Source organism: Phytophthora sojae (genome assembly GCF_000149755.1).
Source record: "Phytophthora sojae unplaced genomic scaffold PHYSOscaffold_12, whole genome shotgun sequence".
Taxonomy (NCBI): Eukaryota; Oomycota; class Peronosporomycetes; order Peronosporales; family Peronosporaceae; genus Phytophthora; species Phytophthora sojae.
In genome coordinates, this window is record NW_009258126.1 from 329,962 (window position 1) to 352,231 (window position 22,270).

At 54.6% G+C, this 22,270-nt stretch overlaps 9 protein-coding genes across 9 annotated transcripts; 5 read left to right on the forward strand and 4 right to left on the reverse strand.

Annotated features, from left to right (window-relative positions):
* Nucleotides 1-49: 49 nt before the first annotated feature.
* Nucleotides 50-388, reverse strand: PHYSODRAFT_527930 (hypothetical protein; the record flags this gene model as incomplete). The annotated part of the gene is made up of 1 exon (XM_009538568.1): nt 50-388. The coding sequence occupies one exon, from the start codon at nt 386-388 to the stop codon at nt 50-52; it is 339 nt and encodes a 112-aa protein (XP_009536863.1).
* Nucleotides 389-736: 348 nt separating this feature from the next.
* On the reverse strand, nt 737-1,525 carry PHYSODRAFT_528728 (hypothetical protein; the record flags this gene model as incomplete). Its single annotated transcript, XM_009538569.1, has 3 exons — nt 737-853; nt 937-1,045; nt 1,119-1,525. Coding segments are annotated over 3 exons (633 nt in total), but the record flags the coding sequence as incomplete, so codon positions are not given.
* Nucleotides 1,526-3,302: 1,777 nt separating this feature from the next.
* Nucleotides 3,303-5,565, forward strand: PHYSODRAFT_528750 (hypothetical protein; the record flags this gene model as incomplete). Its single annotated transcript, XM_009538570.1, has 4 exons — nt 3,303-3,397; nt 3,533-3,628; nt 3,698-4,013; nt 4,099-5,565. The coding sequence occupies 4 exons, from the start codon at nt 3,303-3,305 to the stop codon at nt 5,563-5,565; spliced, it is 1,974 nt and encodes a 657-aa protein (XP_009536865.1).
* A 1,182-nt stretch (nt 5,566-6,747) lies between these two features.
* On the reverse strand, nt 6,748-7,788 carry PHYSODRAFT_528849 (hypothetical protein; the record flags this gene model as incomplete). Its single annotated transcript, XM_009538571.1, has 1 exon — nt 6,748-7,788. One exon carries the CDS (start codon nt 7,786-7,788, stop codon nt 6,748-6,750), a length of 1,041 nt encoding a protein of 346 aa, XP_009536866.1.
* Nucleotides 7,789-10,632: 2,844 nt separating this feature from the next.
* Nucleotides 10,633-12,531, forward strand: PHYSODRAFT_340408 (hypothetical protein; the record flags this gene model as incomplete). Its single annotated transcript, XM_009538572.1, has 4 exons — nt 10,633-11,543; nt 11,609-11,669; nt 12,041-12,117; nt 12,153-12,531. The coding sequence occupies 4 exons, from the start codon at nt 10,633-10,635 to the stop codon at nt 12,529-12,531; spliced, it is 1,428 nt and encodes a 475-aa protein (XP_009536867.1).
* A 2,778-nt stretch (nt 12,532-15,309) lies between these two features.
* Nucleotides 15,310-16,413, forward strand: PHYSODRAFT_528031 (hypothetical protein; the record flags this gene model as incomplete). The annotated part of the gene is made up of 2 exons (XM_009538573.1): nt 15,310-15,502; nt 15,560-16,413. The coding sequence occupies 2 exons, from the start codon at nt 15,310-15,312 to the stop codon at nt 16,411-16,413; spliced, it is 1,047 nt and encodes a 348-aa protein (XP_009536868.1).
* Nucleotides 16,414-16,909: 496 nt separating this feature from the next.
* Nucleotides 16,910-17,596, forward strand: PHYSODRAFT_340410 (hypothetical protein; the record flags this gene model as incomplete). Its single annotated transcript, XM_009538574.1, has 1 exon — nt 16,910-17,596. The coding sequence occupies one exon, from the start codon at nt 16,910-16,912 to the stop codon at nt 17,594-17,596; it is 687 nt and encodes a 228-aa protein (XP_009536869.1).
* A 285-nt stretch (nt 17,597-17,881) lies between these two features.
* PHYSODRAFT_362198 (hypothetical protein) lies at nt 17,882-20,494 on the forward strand (the record flags this gene model as incomplete). Its single annotated transcript, XM_009538575.1, has 2 exons — nt 17,882-18,421; nt 18,587-20,494. The coding sequence occupies 2 exons, from the start codon at nt 17,882-17,884 to the stop codon at nt 20,321-20,323; spliced, it is 2,277 nt and encodes a 758-aa protein (XP_009536870.1). The 3' UTR covers nt 20,324-20,494.
* Nucleotides 20,495-20,550: 56 nt separating this feature from the next.
* On the reverse strand, nt 20,551-21,448 carry PHYSODRAFT_319228 (hypothetical protein; the record flags this gene model as incomplete). The annotated part of the gene is made up of 2 exons (XM_009538576.1): nt 20,551-21,312; nt 21,377-21,448. 2 exons carry the CDS (start codon nt 21,446-21,448, stop codon nt 20,551-20,553), a joined length of 834 nt encoding a protein of 277 aa, XP_009536871.1.
* Between the last annotated feature and the right edge of the window lie 822 nt (nt 21,449-22,270).

Genomic DNA, 22,270 nt, shown 5'->3' on the forward strand with positions numbered 1-22,270 from the left:
CGTCGCCAGCGAAGGGAAGAGGAACGAACGGCAACAACACCATTCCCAGTTAGTTTTGCTCCGTGAGGCGGCCAGCAGGACTCGCCGCTGCCACGACGGGGCTTGATCCGCGCTCGGACAGCGAGTCCACCATGTCATAAAGACTGCGCCGTTGAACGGGCAGGTCCACGTGCGTCCGACCGATCCCTTCACCAGCGAGCTGAGATGTCAATGAGGGTGACGCATTCGCGGCGGCGAAATCGCGGAAGCTCGTCGATGATGCTGATAACGCCACCGGCTCACGGACAGCCTGCGTCGCAAATGTGTCCGGTTCGTCAGGCTCCAGCTCGTCGACGTGGAAGGCCGAGGGGATGTCCAACTCATCGATGCTGTTGTCTCCATGCAGCATCACTGGAGCTGAGCTCGACAGAGACCGCTGGCGTGGTGGTCTGGATCCCAGCGCGTTGGACGGCATACTGCGATTCCAGCGCGAGCCGAGCACATTCGGCGCCGTGTATGTCCGCGGGAGGTGGCTGGAATACGGTGCAGTCACTAATTCGGCGCTCGGGTCATTAATCGCACTGCTGCGGCTCATACCGAATCCATTACTCCTCGCTGCCGACCCCGGGCTTGAAAGACGGTTCTCAAAATCCCGTGCACTCATACGCGGTGACGACACGCGCCCCCCTTCCTCGTCTTCTTCATCGTCGCTAGATCCGGGTCCTGCCCATTTCCATTTTTTCTTCGCTTTGAGGGTAAGGATCGTGCGTCCGATCTTCACGTGCATCGTCTTGTTCCATTCCAGTTCCAGAGGTTTGCTCAGGAATAACATTGTGCCGTTCGAACTTGAAGAATCAAAAAGGAAGAAGTTGTTCTAACAGCACGAATAACAAAGCACAAAATTAGATCATCCACCCCGTAGCGCAACCCAGCGCACCCTCGAATCAGCACACTTACATCCTGGTATTTGACCTTGGCGTGCAACTGGGACACGGTGCGGTACCGCAGCGTCATGTTGTTTGTAGTCGACCGACCGATGGTCAGGAATTGTTGGCTACGCGGCAAACTGTGTGAACAAACCACAACAGCGTCAGTATCAGAAAAATCTAACCAGTACGACCCAAATTCCACGAACTTACTTCGCGAAGCTGAGCTGGAAACGCGTGTTTGTGAGTGCCGTCGAGCGGTTCCGCGTCTCGTGCTGCGTGACAACGGCGAATGTGACGTACGGTGGCGGCAGCTTCTTGGCCAGCAGCGACACCACCCGGCCATCCTCCAGACGCACACTCGTCAGATACGTGGCCTTGCAGATGCTGCACACATCCAGTCCGTCCGTGTTGGTGACCGCGCACACCTTCTGGTTCGGGTTGGTGCCGTCCGCGTCCAAGTTGTTGTTCCAGCGCTGCAGGCAGTCCAGGTGCACGTACTTGGTGTCGCCCTTGCAGTGGCAGGGGGCAACCAGCGGGTTGGTGTCCGGGAACTCGTCTCCGTCGTAGCAAATGTAGCAGAACTTCTTGCCCGTGGTGCCAGCCACGCCCAGCGGCATGTTGTTGTGGCGGGCGTCCGCGCTGTCCCCGGCGTCGGCACTGGAGCGTCTCGCCGCCTTCCTGTCCTTGTCCTCCTCCGACTCGCCCTCGTCCGACGTGTCTCCTCCCACGCGCATCGTGCGCTCATGGTCCTTCTGGTCGTCGTCGTGCTCTTCTCCGTCCTCCATGTCGGGGGATCTCTCCGTCGGGTGGAACGTCTGCTGCAGGGGCAGACTCAGGTAGTTCTCCTTCAAGAACTCGTACTGCTCGTTGGTCAGCGCCTCCTCCGTCTCCTCGCTGGCCGTGCGGTTCAGCTCGCACACCACGAGCCCCACAGAGCCGATCCTCAGTAGATCGCCCAGCCTCAAGCTGTGCGGGATGATGGGGTACTTCTTGCTGCCCAGCACTCGGCAGACGCCCGTGTGGCCCGAGAACCGCTCGATGGACGAGCCGCACACGAACTTCCCCACCGCGTTGTCGTACTTCAGCGCCAGCGTCGTGGCGCGTGTGTCGTTCAGCACGCACTCCTTCATCTGCGGGGGCGGCGTGGGGGCCCCCGCTGCGTCGTCGTCGTTCTCCCGCCGTTCTACCTCGCAGCCCTCTGTTCCCTCGTTCTCCTCGTTCTCCCCGCTACTGCCTCCCGGCGGCGACGGGAAGTCGCGCATGTGCAGCGCCTGGAAGCTGGCGGCCAGGTCCCTCTCCAGCGCCGAGTTGAACGGCGCAGCGTCCGCCGCGGTGACCGCGACGTTCGGGTCGTTGCCCGACGTGGCGTAGAACGGGTACGAGCCGCGCTGCGGCCCGTGCAGCACGGCGCCCTCCTCGTCCACCGTGAACTCGAGCTTGGGCAGCGTACGGCGGCTGCGCGACGTGCCCACGCGCGCGCCCGACGCGTCCGTGGTGGCGCGCAGCTCGCCGGGCGTCGTCGTCTCGGCCTTCACCTCCACGCGGCGCACGCTCTTGAAGCCCATGTGCTTGGCGCGCAGCATTACGGTATCTGTGGGGATTAATTAAGGCCCCCGGGGCGGCTAAAAGACCGCGGGATCTCGGGGGTTGGTTGGTATACTGGCGAAAAGGGGCGCGAGCTGTACGCAGCGATAGCGCGCGCTACAGGCGTCGGGGGAGGCTCGCGCGCGGATGAGAGGACGCAGCGGCGTCTCGGCTTCACTCAGAGACCGGCGGCACCTGCGGACGCGACCTGGGAGACGAGATATCGCCCTTGCTCCCCGCGACCTCACCTCACAGCAAGCGCTTTAGGGCTGATCGTCGTTTGTTCTCGTAGCAATGCGGTCTCTCTTGGGGTGAAAAAGGGCGCTCTAATTTTTAGACCGACGTATTTTTCGCAGATCCACGCCCCCATCTGAGATTGGCGGAAATGCTTTTTCACGCGTTACGATTGGCGGAAAACGCAGGTGGATACACCAATTGGGTCCTGATTCTGGTCCGCTGCGAAACGCTTCGGCACTAGCCGACGGCTGGTGCCGAAGCTGACCTGATTTCCGGCCGAACGGACGTCAAAGGCAGAGCGACTGGACGAGCACTACGTAGCACTGAAAGCCTTTGAGCCTGGAGAAGCGCTCGCCCTTGACGTCTTCTCCCCATTCTTGTGCACGTGCACTTCAGCGGGAAGCTTCGGCGATAGATCTGAGTCACAGCCGTATTTTTGCACCGGCTCCACACCCAAAAAGTGGGCACAAATCGCGCAGTACTCTCTTCCACAAAAGTTTCCGCCATGGTCAAGCAGTTTCGATCTTGAAGCGACGCACCCCTCCATGTGCACTTTAGTCATTGACGACGGCCATGACGCACCGCCAGAGTCGCGGCATCGATCCAGAGCTGTTCGCGCCCAGCGCGCTGAGTTCCGCCAGTGCTGATAGGTACGCGAAGGCTCCGTCGTCGGCCTCCAGCGGCTTCGACTCGCGCGGCGGCATCAGCTCGTCCTCGTCGTCGCACAGCGGCTACCGCAATGACTACGACATGTACGCGTCGAGCAACAACCAGGTATTGCCGGAGCACCAAGGCCACCCGAGTCTCTCGATCGAGCTCGAGCACCTCAGCGGATACACCGGCAAAGGCAAAAGCACGATCCACGCACACCCGACGGACCCGGACAGCTACATCACCTGGTACGTATGAATTTGCAGGCAATAGGAGGATGGGGAGGAGTTAACATTGGCGTTGGTGCTGCACGCCAGTATGGGCTCGGCTGTGGTGATCGGCAAGATCCACGACTCGCAGAGTCAGGAGCTGCTGTGCGCGCACGAGGAGGAAATCAACGTGCTGAGTATGTCGAACACGGGCGCGTTGCTCGCATCAGCGCAGATCCCTCCGCACTCGGGTCGAACGGATCGAGGCGGCGCGTTCATTGTCATCTGGGATCTGGCGTCGGGACGAGAACGCTACCGTCTCGAAGGGTTCTTCCGTCCCGTGCTGCAAATGGCCTTCTCCCCGGACGATCACTTCCTCGCTGCTTCCTCTGAAGATTGCCGCATCATTCTCTGGGATATGCGGGTGAGTACTGTAGCATTCATAAGCACATCGTAACTCGTCGCCAGGGTTAGACTGATGTGCATGCTTGCTTGTTTTTCCGTGTCAGACATCCGAGGTGGTGCTGACCAAAGCGTTCCCGACTCCCGTCACGGTCCTCAACTGGGGCAAGATGGACGAAAAGTGTCGTCGTCCGAAGTACTCGCTCTGTTTTGCTCACTCTAGCCAGCTCTTGTTCGGCGAGTTAGCCTACGACATTGCCGGCATGCAGTACCGACTCGAGGTGTCGACCTTCTCGATGCCCAATGTTGGGATCGCACGCAGTTATATCTGCGCCACGATCACCCAGACACGTACGGACGTGTTGGCTGGCACTTCTGCTGGGGAGCTTGTCGTTTTCAATACGGAATCGCTGGTGTACCGCAACGCAGTGCCCGTCGTCAGGAATGGCGTGCACAGCGTCGCTGCATGTGGAGACACCGGATACGTGTACGTGGGCGCTGGAGACGGTGTTCTCAAGAAACTGGTAGGCCGCGACTCGGACTGGAACCTCGTGGGTCAAGTTCAACTTGTCGGGGGCATCACCAGCATATCGATCAGTCCAGGCGGAGCGCAATTGTTTGCCGGAACCTCTGCAGGTAAAATGTACCACATCGTTGCCACGACTCTCGTGACTTCCGAGCTGGCGAGCAGCCACTTGGGGTCCGTCACAGGCTGCGCCTTCGGGAATTCATGCGAGGAGTTTGCCACCATTTCCGCGGACGGCAGTTTACGCGTATGGGATCTCTCCACTTACCACCTCAAGTGCATGGCGACCGAGGCCGTGGCAGGGCTGTGCATTACCATCACTAAAACTCCGACTGCGTCGAGTCAATCGGCGCTAGTGATCTCTGGTTGGGCTGATGGCTGGCTTCGGGCGTATGACGCTGTAACTGCACAGCCGAAGTGGCACATTGCGATGGCGCATCGTGGAGAGGTTAACGCAGTCGCTTGCAGTGCTCAGTATGTGGTGAGTGGTGCTAGTGACGGTGGAGTCAGCATTTGGTCTTTTGCCACGCGCGAGTTAGTGCTTCAGTTCCACGAGCACAAGCGCGCGGTCACGGGGGTCCTGGTCGATCTCAAGCTGCCTCATCGAGTTCACTCTTGCGGAGTTGACAAGGCTCTGTTCATCTACGACCTGAAAGGGGCTCGACGGATTGTAGCGCAACAAGTTCGCGAAGGCGCCTTCCACGGGATCACCCAGAGATTGGACAGCGAGACGGAGATCGTGACGGCGGGCGCTGATGGCAGGCTTCTCTTCTGGGACTGCGACGAACCGGAGCCCGTCCAGCAGATCGTCGACCCCAGCCGTCTCAAAGTCTCGTGTGCGGTCGTGTCACCCTCCGGGCGGTTCTTGGCGACATGTGGCGAAGACTGCGAAGTGAAGCTCTTCGATATCGGCTCTTCGTCGCTGCTTGCATCGGCACGCGGACACTCCAACACCGTCAACTCGCTAGCTTGGAGCCCCGATGAGCGACAGCTAGTGTCCGTCGGCGCTGACTCGTGCATTTGTGTCTGGAATTTTTACCTAGTGTGAGGTACAGTAGATCACCACTATGCAATACCTACGGTTCCCAACTCCATTGATGGCTTTCACGACCTTCTCGTGGAGCTTTCCGAAGTTCCCAACTCCTTGGCCCTCTAAAACAATTGGCCCACCCTCGACTTATTGATGGGTTTGGCGAGCGAGCAACGTGTGGTTCCAGTTGATGGACGCGGAGACTCGACGCCCTTACCGGGGATTCAGGTTCTACTAATATCGGATGGTGTTCGCGATATTGAGCACGTCCGCGCGAAGATTCACGCCGACGATCGCTTTCCACCTCCTTCGGTAGACGTCTTGACCCATATTCCACCTAACAGACTATCATAGCGATTTACGGGGAGGCGCATGCTGACAAGAAGAGTGCGCCGTTGGATGAGGACATGCCACTTGTCATGTAGCTTATGAAGAGCAACGAGGTGGTGCATTGCAATTGAGTATATTAAAGTGGACACCGCTAAGCGGAGGTTGCACCTACAATGCGAAAAAAAAACTACTATGCAGTATAAAGTACTGTTACTTGGTGTGGGACATCTTTCCCAGCTACGCACCACCACGGCCCGTGGTACGTCCCCGTGGTCCACGGGGACGTTTTTGCGTTTGAGACCGGGTGTTGTGTCGCGCAGAGGCACGCCGTTCCTTGGGCAATCCCGAAATGAACTTCCTCGTAATAGCCCACATACACTTGATCAGGGCCAGATTTTAGCACAAACTCCTTACACGCTGCAAGGCTCGGACACAGAGCAATACTTAAGTATACAGCGGTGGGTCAGTGTCACTGACGACATCTGGGAAGAAACAGCTCGGCTTAGTTGATCGTGCAAAATGGTAAAGTTATGAATAAAAAGCAAATCGAAAGGTCTCGAGGGAGTGGAAGGATAGTGCTTTCACTTACTGAATCCCGGACTGCGACAACTTCCCCAACATCGTGAAACTAAAATATTCCTCCGGGAAGAAGAGCAACGTGGCGTATCTGCAGATCACTGTCGCCAAGGAGCACGACTTTTGCGACTTCATCTCCAGATGCCGTGGTTGCTTCGGCTTTCTTGGCATTGGTCGGTCGTACTTGGATATGTGAAGTCTGAGCTGATTCACGGCAGCAAGGCTGTGAATGGACCTTGCGAAAATCCATCCACATGCCCAGCACCTCGAGCCCAGGTATACATTCGAAATAGATCATCCGGGCTCAGAGAGGCTGCGGAGAGCGTATTCCGAGTCAATGACTTGTTCCCAATGTCGTGGCAAGGCGAACTGAGCGATTTCACTCGAGTTTTCCACAAACGTGCGACGCAGACGATCAAATTGTGAGTTCCCAGACAAAATCGAACCCCTCGACGAAAAAAGCAGCTGCGTATTCTCTGATCTGGTAACAACGTTGTCGACGCCTCGACGCATGTCGTCTACCGTGTCCATCGTGAAGTCGCGCACACTGCCACCGGAATAATAGAATCTAGTCTCCATTTCATCCTCCGCAAACTCGTACAGCAATCTTCCCAACGACATCAGATCCGTCTTTGACCAACTAGGCAAAAGGCAGCAATACGAGCCAACTGCCTCCAGGGACTTCAGGTCCACTTGCTGCGATGTTGCGAGCATGTCAAATGGCTCGAAACCCGCGGGGATTTCACCGTAAGGAAACCCATCCAACAGGACCCAGATATTCTTGGCGCAGATTTGACTGGTGAGCGCTTCATAGATTTCGCTCGCCTCAGGGTCTTCCAACGAAGGGACTGAGAAGCAGACCACTTGGACCGCGTCGTGTGTCATATATAGGAGACACCTGTTGAACCCCTGTTCATACGTCCGCCGATACAAAAACACATTCTTCTTGCGCTTGAACACGAGGTAGAAGGCCATCAGGCACAGCAGGGTCGACTTGCCGATTCCCGGAGACCCAATGAGAATGCTCTTCTTGTTCTCAAGAGCATTGCGATTCTCAGTGGTGGACTCCCGGAACCACCCATCGATGATCAGCGACACGACCTGCTTGTCTTCCAGACGCCAAAAGATCTTCCCAGTCTCGGTACATCCACCCAACTGGCTCATAAATCTGGAGATGGCTGGAATCTCGTGCACAGTGCCGATGCTCCAATCGTCAAGTGAGCTGCATTCCTGAGCAATCTTCTCCTGGTCGTCCATGGTAGCGGTGCGAGGTATCACTGGATCCTTCCCCGGCACTTCCACGATAAGCGCATCTTTCACTGATCCGCCACGCATCTCAATCAGCGTATCCTCGGTCAGTGGGTCGCTCTTCGCGTCATACATGGCTCTGTTCTCGTAAACGCCTAGCTCATCGGAATGAAGATGGCCCAATATGTCTCTCCCAGAAGGTTGTTTCCCATCATAGGCTGCATGGATCTTTGCGCAGACGGATCCGATATCACGAACGCCGTCAGATTGAACCGAAGCTGGCCTGCAACCCTTGAAAAGGGAGCCACCAACTGGAACCACACTTTCTGACTCATCCAGTCCAAGCCAGGAAGAGATTCCCGAATGAGAAGGGGAAAACATTTTGGGCGGCTTAATTGGTGTGGCGGACAGAAAGAATATTGGTGACCCGGGTGGTGAACCCGGGGGGGTTTCGCAGTTCGAAGCTACATGAAGCATTAGAGCTAATGAAGGTGAATGTACGCCGAAATAGTTCTAGATGAGGTTCGCCCAGTAGACTGCCTGTATTCACAGAAAAATAAAACCAAATCAACCTGTGGATACTACACGTACATGTAGATAAACATAGATTAAAATTGCGACGCTTGCTTACATCGTCGGATATCTCGTAGCCAAGTAAGTACTTAAAAGTAAAACAAGCAGCAGACTCCGCGCGCGCAATTTCCTGTTAACATTATCAAAGTTGTGCTATTCACAGGCATCTCCTGCGCCTGCTTCGCAGCCGCAGCATCTGCCGGGTATGGTGATGTGCAGGGGATAGATATTAGAAGTATTCTTTAGCTTTGTACCTGTACTAGACCGCTATTGTGGATGCATGTTGCTCAGACTAGCTGCCATCGTGACGAATTTATAGCGCTGGCCCCGCCTGTAGTGAATTTTACAGCTTGAACACGTTGCATCTGCTTCAAACTCACAAGTCGGGGAGTACATACCTGGTAAGGTGCTTTCGGTTCGTCTGCTGCAAGCTCACGGTCAGACCTAACAAAGATTTTTGTTTGGTTAGTTTGGACCGATAAAATGCTACAAAATGAAACCAAACTCGATGAGCTCTTGTCGAGATCAAGCCTTGATTAATCATTCAAAAATTATTATTCAAAAACAGAAGATGCCTTAAAAATCCCAAAGCAGCTGGTGGATCTAAACGAAACGCAGTTGACTAAGAGGTCGTAACTTTGCCAGTGCTGCAAAAATCGGTATAATTAGTTTTCGCTTGATACATGCATATGCCAAAGCTCTACTTGCCGCTGTGTAAGGCGTTTTCAGAAGGAACCATCTTAAATACGGATACACCGCATTCAGTGACAACATGGTATCCTCTCAATCGCAAAATGGTTTGCTTGTGCCTAAAAGGGGTTCGGCAAATAAGAAACAGTAGCAAGCAATCTACCTTGGCTCACACAACTTTAATATTTTTCGTGGAAGTCTTGTTGGGTGCTCAATCCACAAAGACAGGTTCTAATGAATGTGCAGGAATTCACCCTGTCAAGATCCTCTTCCAGGATAATTTTACATGACCAATTAATCCTCCTCGTAGGCAATCGGCTCACAGAACTATGCATGTGGAGTACGTTTGCAATATCATCTTCTAGTGTGTCTGAAAGAGGAGGTCATAGAATACGATCGGATCGATAGCCAATGGGGTCAGTAAAGTACAATTTTAAGTGCTCTGAACATATTACATGTACAAGTACGACGTAGTGCTGTGATAACGTCCGTATAGTTTATTTGGAAGCTGTGGTTGGGCTCACGATCAGCATCATCAGGACGTATGCCCAACATTGAGCTCAACGTTGTAGAATATAGTTGTCAGTAGCTAGCTATACGATGCATGCTACTACGACGAACAAAGTAGCACGGGCTGCATTCTTGCATTCTTTCTCCATAAAACGTGTATTTTGATGGAGTCCACTTTCTCGGGTTGCATACGTTCTTGCCCTTCAGCGCGGTTCGACACCTGGTATATGTAAATTTTGAAAATACTGTGACACGGCATAAAATACGCACAAAAGTATGAAGTACAAAACAGCACATCATATTGGAAGGCGAATTTCTTGTTGTTCATTGCACGACTTTGTCTACCGGACTTCATCTTGCCGGATATTTCGTCGTAGTCTGTAGAACCCGTGTGTTCATGTCTAAACTGAATAATCTGGTTTACATCAAAAACAAACTACGGCTAAGCCGATCAGGCAAGTGCTCAACAAACAGGCCCAGTTTTAAATTAAAGTTTCGTTTCTGCGAGCAAGCCCAGAAATGGAATGAGTCAAGTAATCGTCGACTCGGGCCACTTTAGAAACTTTAGGGTCGAGAACTGATTCAAACCATCTTCGAGGCCTAGCATAAATTGGAGGTGCTTTTTTTCAAATAATACCAGTAAGGCGATCTATTACGCATAATTTCATAATTTTCTTGAGCAAGTGTGTATGATAATGGTCACCAAGCCAAGCGTGGCTTTCTACGTGCGTGGCTACTCCGTTTGAACTTCTGAAAGTCTTTCGCCCCCAGCTTGGCGGAACGGCACACTGCACGAGCTCCGCGACTACGATGTGACTTCAGGCACAACTTTATTACAGAGCTAACAGGCTACGATTTCAACTTATAATTCCAGTTGTCTGTTTATCTACCGTGTCAATCCGAGCGCTGATTGATTGAGGAAGATCCACGGTTTCATGTGGCATGAATGTCGTTCGATGTCATCCGCTAGCGGGGAACCTACGAATGTAGCGCGAATGTCGTTCGATGTCTTCGAACTGCGAATTGCTTGGCTAGAACTGTACCCAGTTGTGGGTACAGTCGCGGTTTGCAACTGACTTTGTCCGTTGTGTCCGCCACATCAATTAGGTCGCCCTCATTCCGGAATTCTCATCTCCTCTGAGGGTTGACGCGGACGCGATGAGTCGAAAAGTGTGGTTCCAGTTGGTGGACAACACCGGACTCCCTTTCAAGGGTTGCAGGCCAGCTTCGGTTCAATCTGACGGCGTCCGTGATATTGAAGACGTCCGCGCGAAGATTCATGCAGCCTATGATCGCTTTCCGCCCCTTGGGAAGGACGTCTTGACCCATATTCCACCTAACTGGCTAAAAATTTACGAGAGCAGAAAGGGATACGCTGACGAGAACAGCGCGCCATTGGACGAGGACGCATCACTTGACATGCGTGGTGGATCAGTGAAAGATGCGCTTATCGTCGAAGTGCCGAAGACGGACCCGATACCTCCCGCAACGCCTTTGAAAGACCAGGAGAAGATTGCTCAGGAATGCAGCTCACTTGACGATTGGAGCATCGGCACTGTGCACGAGATTCCAGCCATCTCCAGATTTATGAGCCAGTTGGGTGGATGTACCGAGACTGGGAAGATCTTTTGGCGTCTGGAAGACAAGCAGGTCGTGTCGCTGATCATGGATGGGTGGTTTCGGAAGTCCACCCCTGACAACCGTAATGCCTTTGCGAACAAGACGAGTATTCTCATTGGGTCCCCGGGAATCGGCAAGTCGACTCTGCTGTGCCTGATGGCCTTCTACCTCGTGTTCAAGCACAAGAAGAATGTGTTTTTGTATCGACGGGGGTTTGGACCGAAGAAAGGAAATAGTCTTCTCTACATGACGCACGACGCGGGCCAAGTGGTTTATTTCGCGATCCCTTTGTGTGCCGACACTCGGGCCAACAAGATCTACAAAGCGCTCGCTAGAAAAATTGGTGCCGAAAACGTCTGGGGCTTATTGGATGGGTTTCCTCTCGATCAAATCCGTCGGGGTGTGTGGGAATTTAAGATGCTCGCGACATCGCAGCAAGCGGACCTAAAGTACTTAGCATGCATTGCTGTCTGTTGCCAAGTTGGTCAAAGACGGATCTGGTGGCGTTGGGAAGATCGCTGTACAAGTTTGAGGAGGACGAAATGGAGACTAGGTTCTACTATTCCGGTGGCAGTGTGCGATGGACACGGTAGACGACATATGTCGAGGCGTCGATCACGTAGTTGGCAAACCGGAGAATGTGTCGCTGCTTGTATCCTCGAGGGGTTCGATTTTGTATGGAGAATCACAATTTGATCGTCTGCGTCGCACGTTTGTAGAAACCTCGAGTGAAATCGCTCAGTTCACCTCGCCACGTCATTGGGAACAAGTCATTGACTCGGAATTCGCTTTCCGCGCTCTCTCTTTCAGGCTGTGTTCGGAGGATCTCTTTCTAGCTTACACTTGGGCTCGAGGTGCTGGAGTCGCACCGTTGGCTGGATGCGCTCTCGAAATGTACATTCACAGCCTTGCTGCCGAGAATCGACTTTGACTTCGCATATCCAAGTTTGCACTAGTGACGGTGGCAAGAAACCTGGAGCAGCCTATGGAGAAGATGGAGGTGCAACACGGTGGAGCTGTGAGGTGGGCGCAGTACAAGATTACGAACGCGTTTTGAGGGAGTGGAAGGATATTAGTGCTTTCACGTACTGGGTCCCGGATTGCGACGACTTCCCCAACATCGACAGCATTGTAAAGCTCAAGGCTAAGGCTTCCTCCGGAAAGAAGAGCAACGTGGTGTATCTGCAGATCACAGGCGCCAAGAAGCACGAGATTAGGAGGTCCGAACTGACGAAGCTCAACGACATTTTTTTCCCTGATGACGCCAAGCAAGCCGGCGACACTGACCCACCGCTGTATATCGCCCTGTGTTCGAGCCTTGCAGCGCGTAAGGAGTTCATGCTCACCTCTGACCCCGAAGTGCTGGCGGCGCAGCAGGCGTGCTCTGATCAAGTGTATGTGGGCTATTACGAGGAAGTTCATTCGCGATGGCTTTAAGATGGGCCTAGGAACGACATAACGCTGCCTCAATAGCCGTCTACTAGAGCGCCGATTGCAAAAGCAGAAATGGCCCCGTGATGATGCGTAGTTGGTGACGGGTATGGGGAAATACGGCATAGTTTATTCTCAATAATGAAGTAGTGCTTACTTTTTCATCCGTACGTGACCCGGCGTTGCCGTTTGCGCTCGGGAATTGGAGCACTCACGCGTTGCAAAGGACCATGTCATTGTCTTGTATTTAAGCAATTCTACTGGCATTTCCATGCCATTTCGAATCGGGTTGTCGTCCTGGTAGTTGCCTTGCGCATTATCGCGCAGCGGGATATCTGCCATCGTACCTAGCATGTGTCGCGGTAATACACTTACGATGTTAGATGCCGAGCTATGTTGACTACTTAGTATATCTCTCGTATGTGAACCTTTCCATAAATCAATATGTCACCCCAGCTCCTTCAAGCCAATGCTCACCATGCTCTCCATACCGTGCAGGTTCATGTTGCTGTAGCGTTGCGTTTACCGAGGTTGACACAGGAGTGCTGTCACGTAGAGGAAGCTGGCTTGGATCAGCTCCAGCTGCGTTGTTAGATAAGGGAAGAAGTCGGTAAAGGACGTCACCGTGGAGAAATGAAGCAAGCTGATCTTGGGATTGCTTCACCATGTCAACGAGAGCCAAGTGCTGAGATTCTAACCGCTGCATAGTTGCTGCGTGCTGCGTGCTAATTTGTTGCGACAGGACTGGCATGGCAAGCTGAAGCTGCATTTCCACCGGGTGCTGCGTCGCCTGAACGCTAGCAAGTGCTTGAGCGCGGAATTGTTGAAACGGTCCACCGAAGATCGGATGGCGGCGAAGTCGAGCAGGAAGGACGTCAAATAAAAATGCAGCATCTTGAAGCAACACGGTGCGTAAGAATTCCAACAATTCAATGAACCCTCGAGCGGCGAGGTTGCATTCCCACTCACCATCGAATAGCTTCTGTTTGTAACTTTCAAGCCCAGGGAAAATCTGTTGCTTGAGATCATTGGGTGGGTCCACAATGGCGCGTTCCAAATAATAAAGACGTGCGCGTGGGGGGTGTCCTGACAGAGCACGAATCGCTTCTCGCGCCAGAGGAGCGGAATATACTGCTTCCACGGTGTCAAGGCCCCATCGGCCATGTCGGCGAGTTTGGGAGATGTCGACATCAGCACCTTCCAGTTGTCGTACGCCCTATTGGCGGTTGATATGAGTCTTTTTATTGAACGTAAGGCTGAGATGATCAAAAACAGCCTCGTAGCTTTTCTTGTGAGTGTTGTAGGATATAGCTTTATTTCGATCTCGGCCACTTAGGAACTTGATGTCATACCAGTCCTCCGATCTCCGAAAGGAGGGAAATGGTTCACTATTGAGATGAAAGCGCTCGAAAGCAACCGCTCCAACAGGGCATAAATGAACAGCCTTATTGCGCATGAAGCCGACATGCTGAAGTTTTCCAAACGTATTCGTTTTCCCATGTTGGATTAGCAGGATCAACGCAATGCACGGCTGAAAACCCTCCTTGTCAAGTTCCTGGGAAAACATATCAGCCAGCCCCAGATCACGAATGTTTTCGCCTCGTAGTAAGCCAAAATGCGATACCAAAAACGCAGCCCTCCCCATGAGATCATCCAAAACGAAAAAAGTATCACAAATCTGAGTGAATTGAGCCTCGGACTGATAGCCGTCCAGCAGTGATCCCATGTGTAGTTTTTCTTTCGTGTCGATGTAGTTTCTGCCTGGACAGTCGACAACAGTTGCTTCACCGTATACGTGCGAGGATGATCGTTAGCGTTCATCTTGTTGGCGACCTGCTGATTGTATAGGTCTACAATAGCGTTGACGTAGCCGTACACGGTTGAGGCGCCAATGACTTTACCCTCTTCTTCTTCGACTCTCTGCCTACGACTTGGGTGTCCAAAAAGAGATGAAGCTTGCTACCAGTGACCGTAACACCAACGCTAAACCCCATCGATTGGCTCCACTCTGCAAACTCCTTTTGGTAGCCCTCGTACTTCCGTTTTGTATTAATTGGTCGACTGTTGATAGCCTTCTGAAGGGTGGCTTGCTCTCGCTCTTCCATGAGCATTTGAAGTGCACTATCATTTTGACGTGAAAGGCGTGCTTCCTGCCGAACAGGGGTCTGTGTCTCGCGCCGTGCTGTCACTGAAGATGCTGCAGCATAAGCGCGGATGGAGATACCTGCCTTCTTCTTCTTCGCCATGGTGCTCTTGTGAAAATGTGGTTTCGATACCAAAAATAAATATTGCGTTTAGGTCACAAGTGTGATAATGACTCGGGTCCGGACCCATATAATCAAGCAGATGATACTCATTAAGTATTAATATTGTGGGTTCTACTCAAAATTTCCGAACCGGCCGATTGCAATCGCCCGAGCCAAATCGCTCCCCAATCGCCCCGGCCACTTGGATTGTCTATTGGAACTCGATTAAGTACGATTTACATATGGCATTCTTGTTTGGAGCGGTTTCGATCTGTACTTGAATTTGTATTGGTCGATTTTCGAAATCGGCCCGATTTGGAAATTTTCAACGGAATTGACAATACTTGCAGGTTGAAGCTGACTGCAGATGAAGTGCATCGCTACTCGTACGGTACAACGCACAAAGCTTTTATGTAGTCGAGAAAATCCACGAACATTCTTCTGGTCCACAATCGGTTGGATTTACTGACAGGATGAGCTACATGTATTGCAGCCCCTCGCCACATCCGGAAAAGCTTCAAACCAAACACGCAAATCGATGTCTCCACTTCGCCGCGCCCCCGCCCTCAAGAAGGGTGACACTATCGCATTTGTGGCACCCGCTTCCGGTCTTGCGGCGTTAGTGCCACACCGACTGGCAAAAGCTCGTCAAGAATTGGAGCGACACGGATTTCGAGTGAGAATCTATCCCTCCGTCACTCGCACGGCTCAAGACAATGCTGAGGATCAAGGTGGCGAATCGGTCGATGCGATTGATCGAGCGACGTGCAGCTCGTATAGTTCCGCAGACGCCGAGACACGGGCGGATGAACTGATGCAGGCTTTTCAGGACCCAGAGGTGGTGGCTATTGTCTGCACTATCGGAGGCTTCACCTCCCACGAAATCTTGGAGTACCTGAACTTCGACGTCACTGCCGCTCACCCGAAGATTTTCTGCGGGTTCTCGGACATCACGACACTGCATCTGGCACTGTACGCGAAAGCGCAGTTTTGCAGCTTCTACGGACCAATGGCTATTGTTCAGTTTGGAGAATTCCCAACGCCGCTGTCGTACACGATGGACTTCTTCTGGAAGGCGGTGCTGTCACCTTCAGAGCCGATTGGAGAGGTGGCGCCGTCCGAGGAGTGGACCGACGACAAGACGGCCAACTGGTTGACGCGTGCTGATGTCTCGTACCAAGAGTTGATGAAGGATAACCCCGGTTACGAATGGTTGAGGCCTGGCAGGGCTACTGGGCGAATCCTGGGTGGCTGTCTGCCCACTCTGCTTCAAGTGCGAGGCACCGAGTACATGCCCAACTTGCAGGACACCATTCTACTGATAGAGACGCCCGAAGGAGCGCAGTTCGACCAGGGAATGGCGCTCCAGGACGTCAACATCGCGCTTGGATGGCTACGAATCGATGGCACGTTCGGCAAGATCAAAGGACTCGTTGTGGGTCGTGCGTTTGCTTATTCAGAAGCACAGGTGGAGGAACTTCAACTGTTGATCCGCCATCACACCCGAGGCACAACTTTCCCCATTCTGTACGGCGTGGACGTCGGTCATACCAACCCAATCGCAACCATCCCACTGGGGTGCCAGACTTCGTTGGATTCGTCCACTAACTCGTTCAGAATCCTCGAGAGCGGTGTCCTGTAGTTGAGTTGAAGAACCGTTAAATGCACTTGCTCAGCAAGAAAGGGTTTCCGTTGGCTGATGCATCTTGCGACTAGGATCACTTGCGTATTAGCACGCTTCCCAAGAGCGGGTTGGCTCGCGCGCGCACACTTCTCTATGTGCACTGCGCCTCGAGCTCTTTGACGTGAAACCTACGTGGAGCACCATTCATGAAGGTTGAAACTGACGGGTTTGCATTAACTGCGTGTCGATGCTCGACCAAGCGCCAACGCGTTTCATCGCATGGAGTCTGGACGGAAACTGAGCATCGCGGATCGTGGAATAGTTCACTAAAACATTCACGCACGGGATGATGCAGCATCGGACACCAAAGCAATGCACCTTCGCGGCCCCACTCATGGGACGGCAAGCCCCGCCAACGTGTTGCTTGCTCGCGCCGATCCGATCCAAGTGCATCACCCAACCATTCTAGTTTTTGCTAGCTCTTCCACCACATCCTCGTTCATCTACCATCACCATGTCTGAGCCGCTCGCCGTCGTGACTCCCAAGGAAACTCCTCGTGCTCCGTACGCCATCCAGCTGGACGATACGCTAGTTCCCGAGGTGGTTGTACCCTGTACGCCCGAGGGCGACGGCCCCAGTGCCTACAAGCGCATCGACGACGACATCGTGCTCGGCATCGCGACTGGATACTGGAGCACGAACCTCTTCGACAGCTTCGACGACCTTGTGCCGAACGCGTTCATGGCGACGTTGTGTCCGTGCGTGTCGCTCGCCCAGATTTCCAGCCGACTGGGCATGGTGCCGTTCAACACGGCGCTGCTGTTCTTCGCGCTGCTGTGCTCCCTGGAACTGCTCGTAGTGGTGCTCACGATCCAGCAGTTCGTCTCCGTGGCGATCCTCGGACACAACGAGACGTTCCACTACTTCCACGCGCACCGCGTGGTCGAGCCCCGCCCAGCGATCAACGGAATGCTCGTGACGGTTGCAGTGCTGGCCCACGCGACGCTCGCCACTGCGCTGTGGGTACTGCGGAAGCGCATCCGCAGCCAGTTCATGATCCCAGGCTCCAGCGCCAACGACTGCACGTCCGTCACCTGCTGCCCGTGCTTCGCGACGGCGCAGATGGCCACGCACATCAAGAGCTACAAGCCTGGATCGTGCTCTTTTGCTCCCGTGGACACGCTGCCTCGCTACCAGTGAGCGGTGATACAATGCAGGATAGATCAATATTGCATACACAGCCAATGCGCTCGTCCACCGGCGAGCCATACCCATGAACTCGGCGACGATCGCAGTCGCTAACGTACCACTTCAACATCAAATAAAAGTAGCCATTAATTTCGCCACACTGCAATGATTGAGCGCGATACAATCACCAAGGTAGATTCTTAATTATTCTGAATTTAATTTTCTGGATCACTCAATCCAAATTAAAGCTATACCAATAATTGTCATTTGCTGCATTTTCAGCCACACGCTAACAAAATGCTGGGTCGACTTCTGCGGACCCGACCGCGCGGCGCGTCCGCGCTGCTGGCGTCGTCCCGAGCGACCACCACACCGTTCTCCGGGTCTGCTCTTCTGCGCCGGCATCAGGCGCGTCGATGGAGCTCCTCGGCGTCAATCACCGCCTCGAAGGGCGACCAGGAGGACGCCGCGAGCGTCGCCGCCATCCGCAACATCGGTATTCTGGCGCACATTGACGCCGGCAAGACCACGACAACGGAACGCATGCTGTTCTATGCTGGGGCTATCCGCCGCATGGGCGAGGTGCACGACGGCGACGCCACCATGGACTTTATGCCCCAGGAGCGCGAGCGCGGCATCACCATCGGTGCCGCCGCCATCAGCTTCCCGTGGCGCGAGCACCACATCAACCTCATCGACACGCCGGGTCACGTGGACTTCACTATTGAGGTGGAGAGAGCTGTCCGCGTGCTGGATGGTGCTGTGGCGGTGCTAGACGGCGTCGCCGGCGTGGAAGCGCAGACCGAGACGGTCTGGGAGCAGGCGGATAGGTACAAGGTACCGCGCATCGCCTTCGTGAACAAACTTGACCGTGAAGGAGCGAGCTTTGCCAGGTCCTGCGAGTCCATCGAAGCTAGGTTCGGAGTGCAGACGCTGTGCGTGCAGCTGCCAGTCGGCGAGGAATCGGAGTTCGAGGGGCTGCTGGACTTGGTGGACATGCAGCTGGTCAAGTGGGTGGACAAAGAGGGCGAGCAGGTTCAGCGGTTGCCATTGTTGCCCTCCGCCGGCGGCAAGATGGCGGACCTGTATGCGAAGGCACTGGAGGGGCGGCAGACGCTGATTGAACGTGCGTCGAATTTCGATGATGAGCTGGGAGAGCTGTTCCTGATGGAGGAGGAGATCGATAATGAGACGCTGAAGGCGGCATTGCGACGGATCACGATGCAGCGTGGGATGGCGTCGCAGGTTGTCGTCACACTGTGCGGCAGTGCGCTGAAGAACAAGGGCGTGCAGCCGCTGCTTGACGCTGTGGTGGATTACTTGCCGTCGCCCCTGGACTTGTCTCCATTTGAAGCGCACACCGTTGTGGGCGGGAAGAAGACCCGTGGTCGTGGCCAAGGCGCGGAGAACAAGGTGGTGCAGCTGAAGGCCTCCTCGGACGAGCCGCTGTGTGCACTTGCTTTCAAGGTGCAGCACGACCGGCAGCGCGGCCTGGTGGTCTTCTTCCGCGTGTATTCCGGCGTGCTGACTGCCAAGTCGCAGTTGCTCAACGCTTCTCGTGGTGGCACGAAGGAGAGACTGACGAGGCTGATGCATGTGGCTGCCGATGACCAGGAGGCTGTGGAGAGCATCTCAGCTGGTCACATCGGCGCTGCTGTGGGTTTGAAGCACACGTTCACTGGCGACACGCTTGTGAGCGCCAAGGATGCAGCCCACCAGTTGGTGCTGCCTGGTGTCCAGATCCCCAAGCCTGTGTTCACGTGCTCCATCGAGGCCGAGTCGTCTGCGAAGCAGAAGGACCTGGACACTGCTCTGGAGAACCTGCAGCGTGAGGACCCCAGCTTCGTGATCACTGTGGACGACGAGACGGGCCAGACGCTCATGTCTGGCATGGGCGAGCTGCACTTAGACATTATCAAGGAGCGGCTGCGCACCGAGTACAAGCTTGAGCCTTCTGTCGGTGCTATGCGTGTGGCATATCTGGAGAGCATTACGAACTCAGTTGAGCTCCCGTACACGCACGACGTCATGCTGGGCACTGACCGCCACTTCGCGAAGCTCACTGTGCACGTTGACCCGTTGCTTGACCACCAAGAAGACAGCCAGGAAGGTGGCGACGAGGAGGAGGATGAAAACAACAGCAACGTGGTGCACTGGAAGAACCAGGGCGCAAAGAAGATGCCGCACGCCTTCGCTCTTGCTATTGAGGAGGGTCTGAAGGCTGGACTCAGCCGCGGTGTCTTGACGCCGAACCGCGTTGCGTACGTCAAGGTCACGGTGGACGAAGCTGATTGCGAATGGGACTCGGACTCGAGCGCGGCTTCCTTCCGTGCTGCGGCTGCTCTGGGGTTGAAGCAAGCTCTTAAGGAGGCGGAGCCTGTGATTTTGGAGCCGATGATGAAGCTGGAAGTCCGCTCTCCCGATCGATGTGTAGGCGATGTGCTCGCCGATTTGAGCTCACAACGGCGTGCTCATATCCAGGAGGTGGGCTCTGCTTCGGGTGGTGATGGAGGCGACTCCATCGCCAACCAGGGCCGCTCTATCGTGCACGCGCACGTGCCACTGGCGCACATGGTCGGCTACGCTACATTGCTGCGTTCCAAGACCCAGGGCGAGGCCTCGTTCGGCATCCAATTCCTGTGCTACGTGGAGGTGGACCCTGCTACGCGTGACCGCCTTACTGGCAATCTTCGAAAAGCCCCACCAAAGGAGTTTGAGGCCCCCAGTGCTGACGACTGAGGAGACTGCGTAAAGCATTAATAGAGTTTCATTGTTCAAGAAGGAGAGCGTAGGTACATGTAGGTACTGCATAGTGATGATCTCCAGTTGCATCCCTCACCTGTTCACGACGACCCACTGCCAGCCACTTACTGCAAGCAAAAGCACTGACCCGCTCGAAATCTTTGCACAGTGTGTATTTCTTTCCGTCACGCAATAGAAGCCGATCTTCTACCCACACCACCGCTTTAAATGTCTGTGCGGGTGCAGGTCCAGAGCTTGGTGTTGAAGGCGAGCTCGTCGCCCACGAGCTGCTTCCAGCTCTCGTGGGTCTGCTGGATCACCTCGACAGCGAAGTCCCGGGGCTGCGCCTCGCCGTTGAATGCGAAGTCACTCGGCGGCTTGCCGTCCGGGATCTTGTAGTCGCGGAACCAGCGGTGCACCTGGCCCACGACGTCGTGCAGCGGCGTGTCGCGCAGGTCGCGCAGGTCGTTGACGTGCTCGGCCAGCGGGTCGTTGACGTTGATGGCGATGACCTTCCAGTCCGTCTCGCCGCCGTCGATCATGCCCAGCACGCCCAGCACCTTGACGGGGTAGATCTCGCCGATGGCGGCCACGCGGCTGCCGATCTCGCACACGTCGATGGGGTCGTTGTCCCCTCCGTGCTTGGTGGCGGCGTCCACGTGGTTCGGGTCCTCCCACGTCTGCGGCAGGCAGCCGTAGTTGACGAGCGACGCGCTGTGGTACAGGCGGGGCGCGCCCTTGCGCTCGTCCTGCTTGATGGGGTTGAACTCCTCCGTGCCGGCGATCTCCATCTTCTCGCGCGAGCCCCTGGGGATCTCGTTCACGAAGTGGAACACGGCCGAGCTGGTGATCTCCTGAGGGTGGTCGAGTGCTGAGGGCGCGTACAGCGGCACGTGGTGCCACGGCGACTGCTTGCGGCCCAGCGAGTCGTAGAAGAAGTAGCGGCAGTCCAGCGTGCCAGGCTGACCCTCGCGGCGCACGGTGTGCTAGAGCGCAGGAAGGATATTAGAAATAGGAGGGTGCACAGGTGGTGGAGAGGTGAACCCTTACCAGACACTTGCGCGACGCCGCGTTCAGCAGGCGCGCGGCGCGCGGACGCAGCGACGAGCTCAGCAGCTCCATGAGCACCTCACGCTTACGTTGGCTCGGATAATTGATACTGTAGGTACCCTCACTTCCGACACCTAATACTCCTTATTACTTCTGAGATTTAGACCTCTCGCGGGACGAAGGCGAAGAGCAGCGCCGCCGCGGATAGGAAAAAGCTGCTCGACGCCACCCAGGAAACGTACGTCCTGTGGACGCGTCCAGCACGTGCGCCGACAGTGCCTCGTGCAGCGAAACGGAGCGCTCAAGCGCGAAGTGCCTGCGCTATATCTTAGCCCATGCTACTGGGGCTGGAGCTGAGTCGTGTTCAGCGCGCTGAGCTTGCAGCCCACGGACGGAGCTTTTGGAGAAGGCCTACAAAGACCAGCTAACTCCAATGCAATGGAGCGAGGTAATCTGCGGTACGATGTGCGCTAAACTCGTCTCCACTGCTGGTGCTATCCATACATGTAGTCTTGCCTCTCAATGCATCTGCGACCATGATGAGCTTGACCTCTATGAGCCAAAATACAGCTTAAACCCAAACAAATACAATCCCCCTTTAAATCCGATAGAAAAACCGATGTCGGAAGTGAGGGTACATACAGTACCGTCGGTCGATCACTGGCGAGATGCTGGATAAGAGGGCCTGGGTAACGGCATGAACCAAGAAAAGTCCGGCGACGAGTCAAACGTAATACCCTCGAACACCGATACCCGTCTATTCAAATAATCGCAGCATCACAAATAGGTTAAAATGTGAACCCCAATCCGTACTAATATGCCTCCGTATAATGATATATTGCGTACTTATATCTCTGCGGCCTCCTCTACCATCTATTCTCGCAGGTTTGCGCC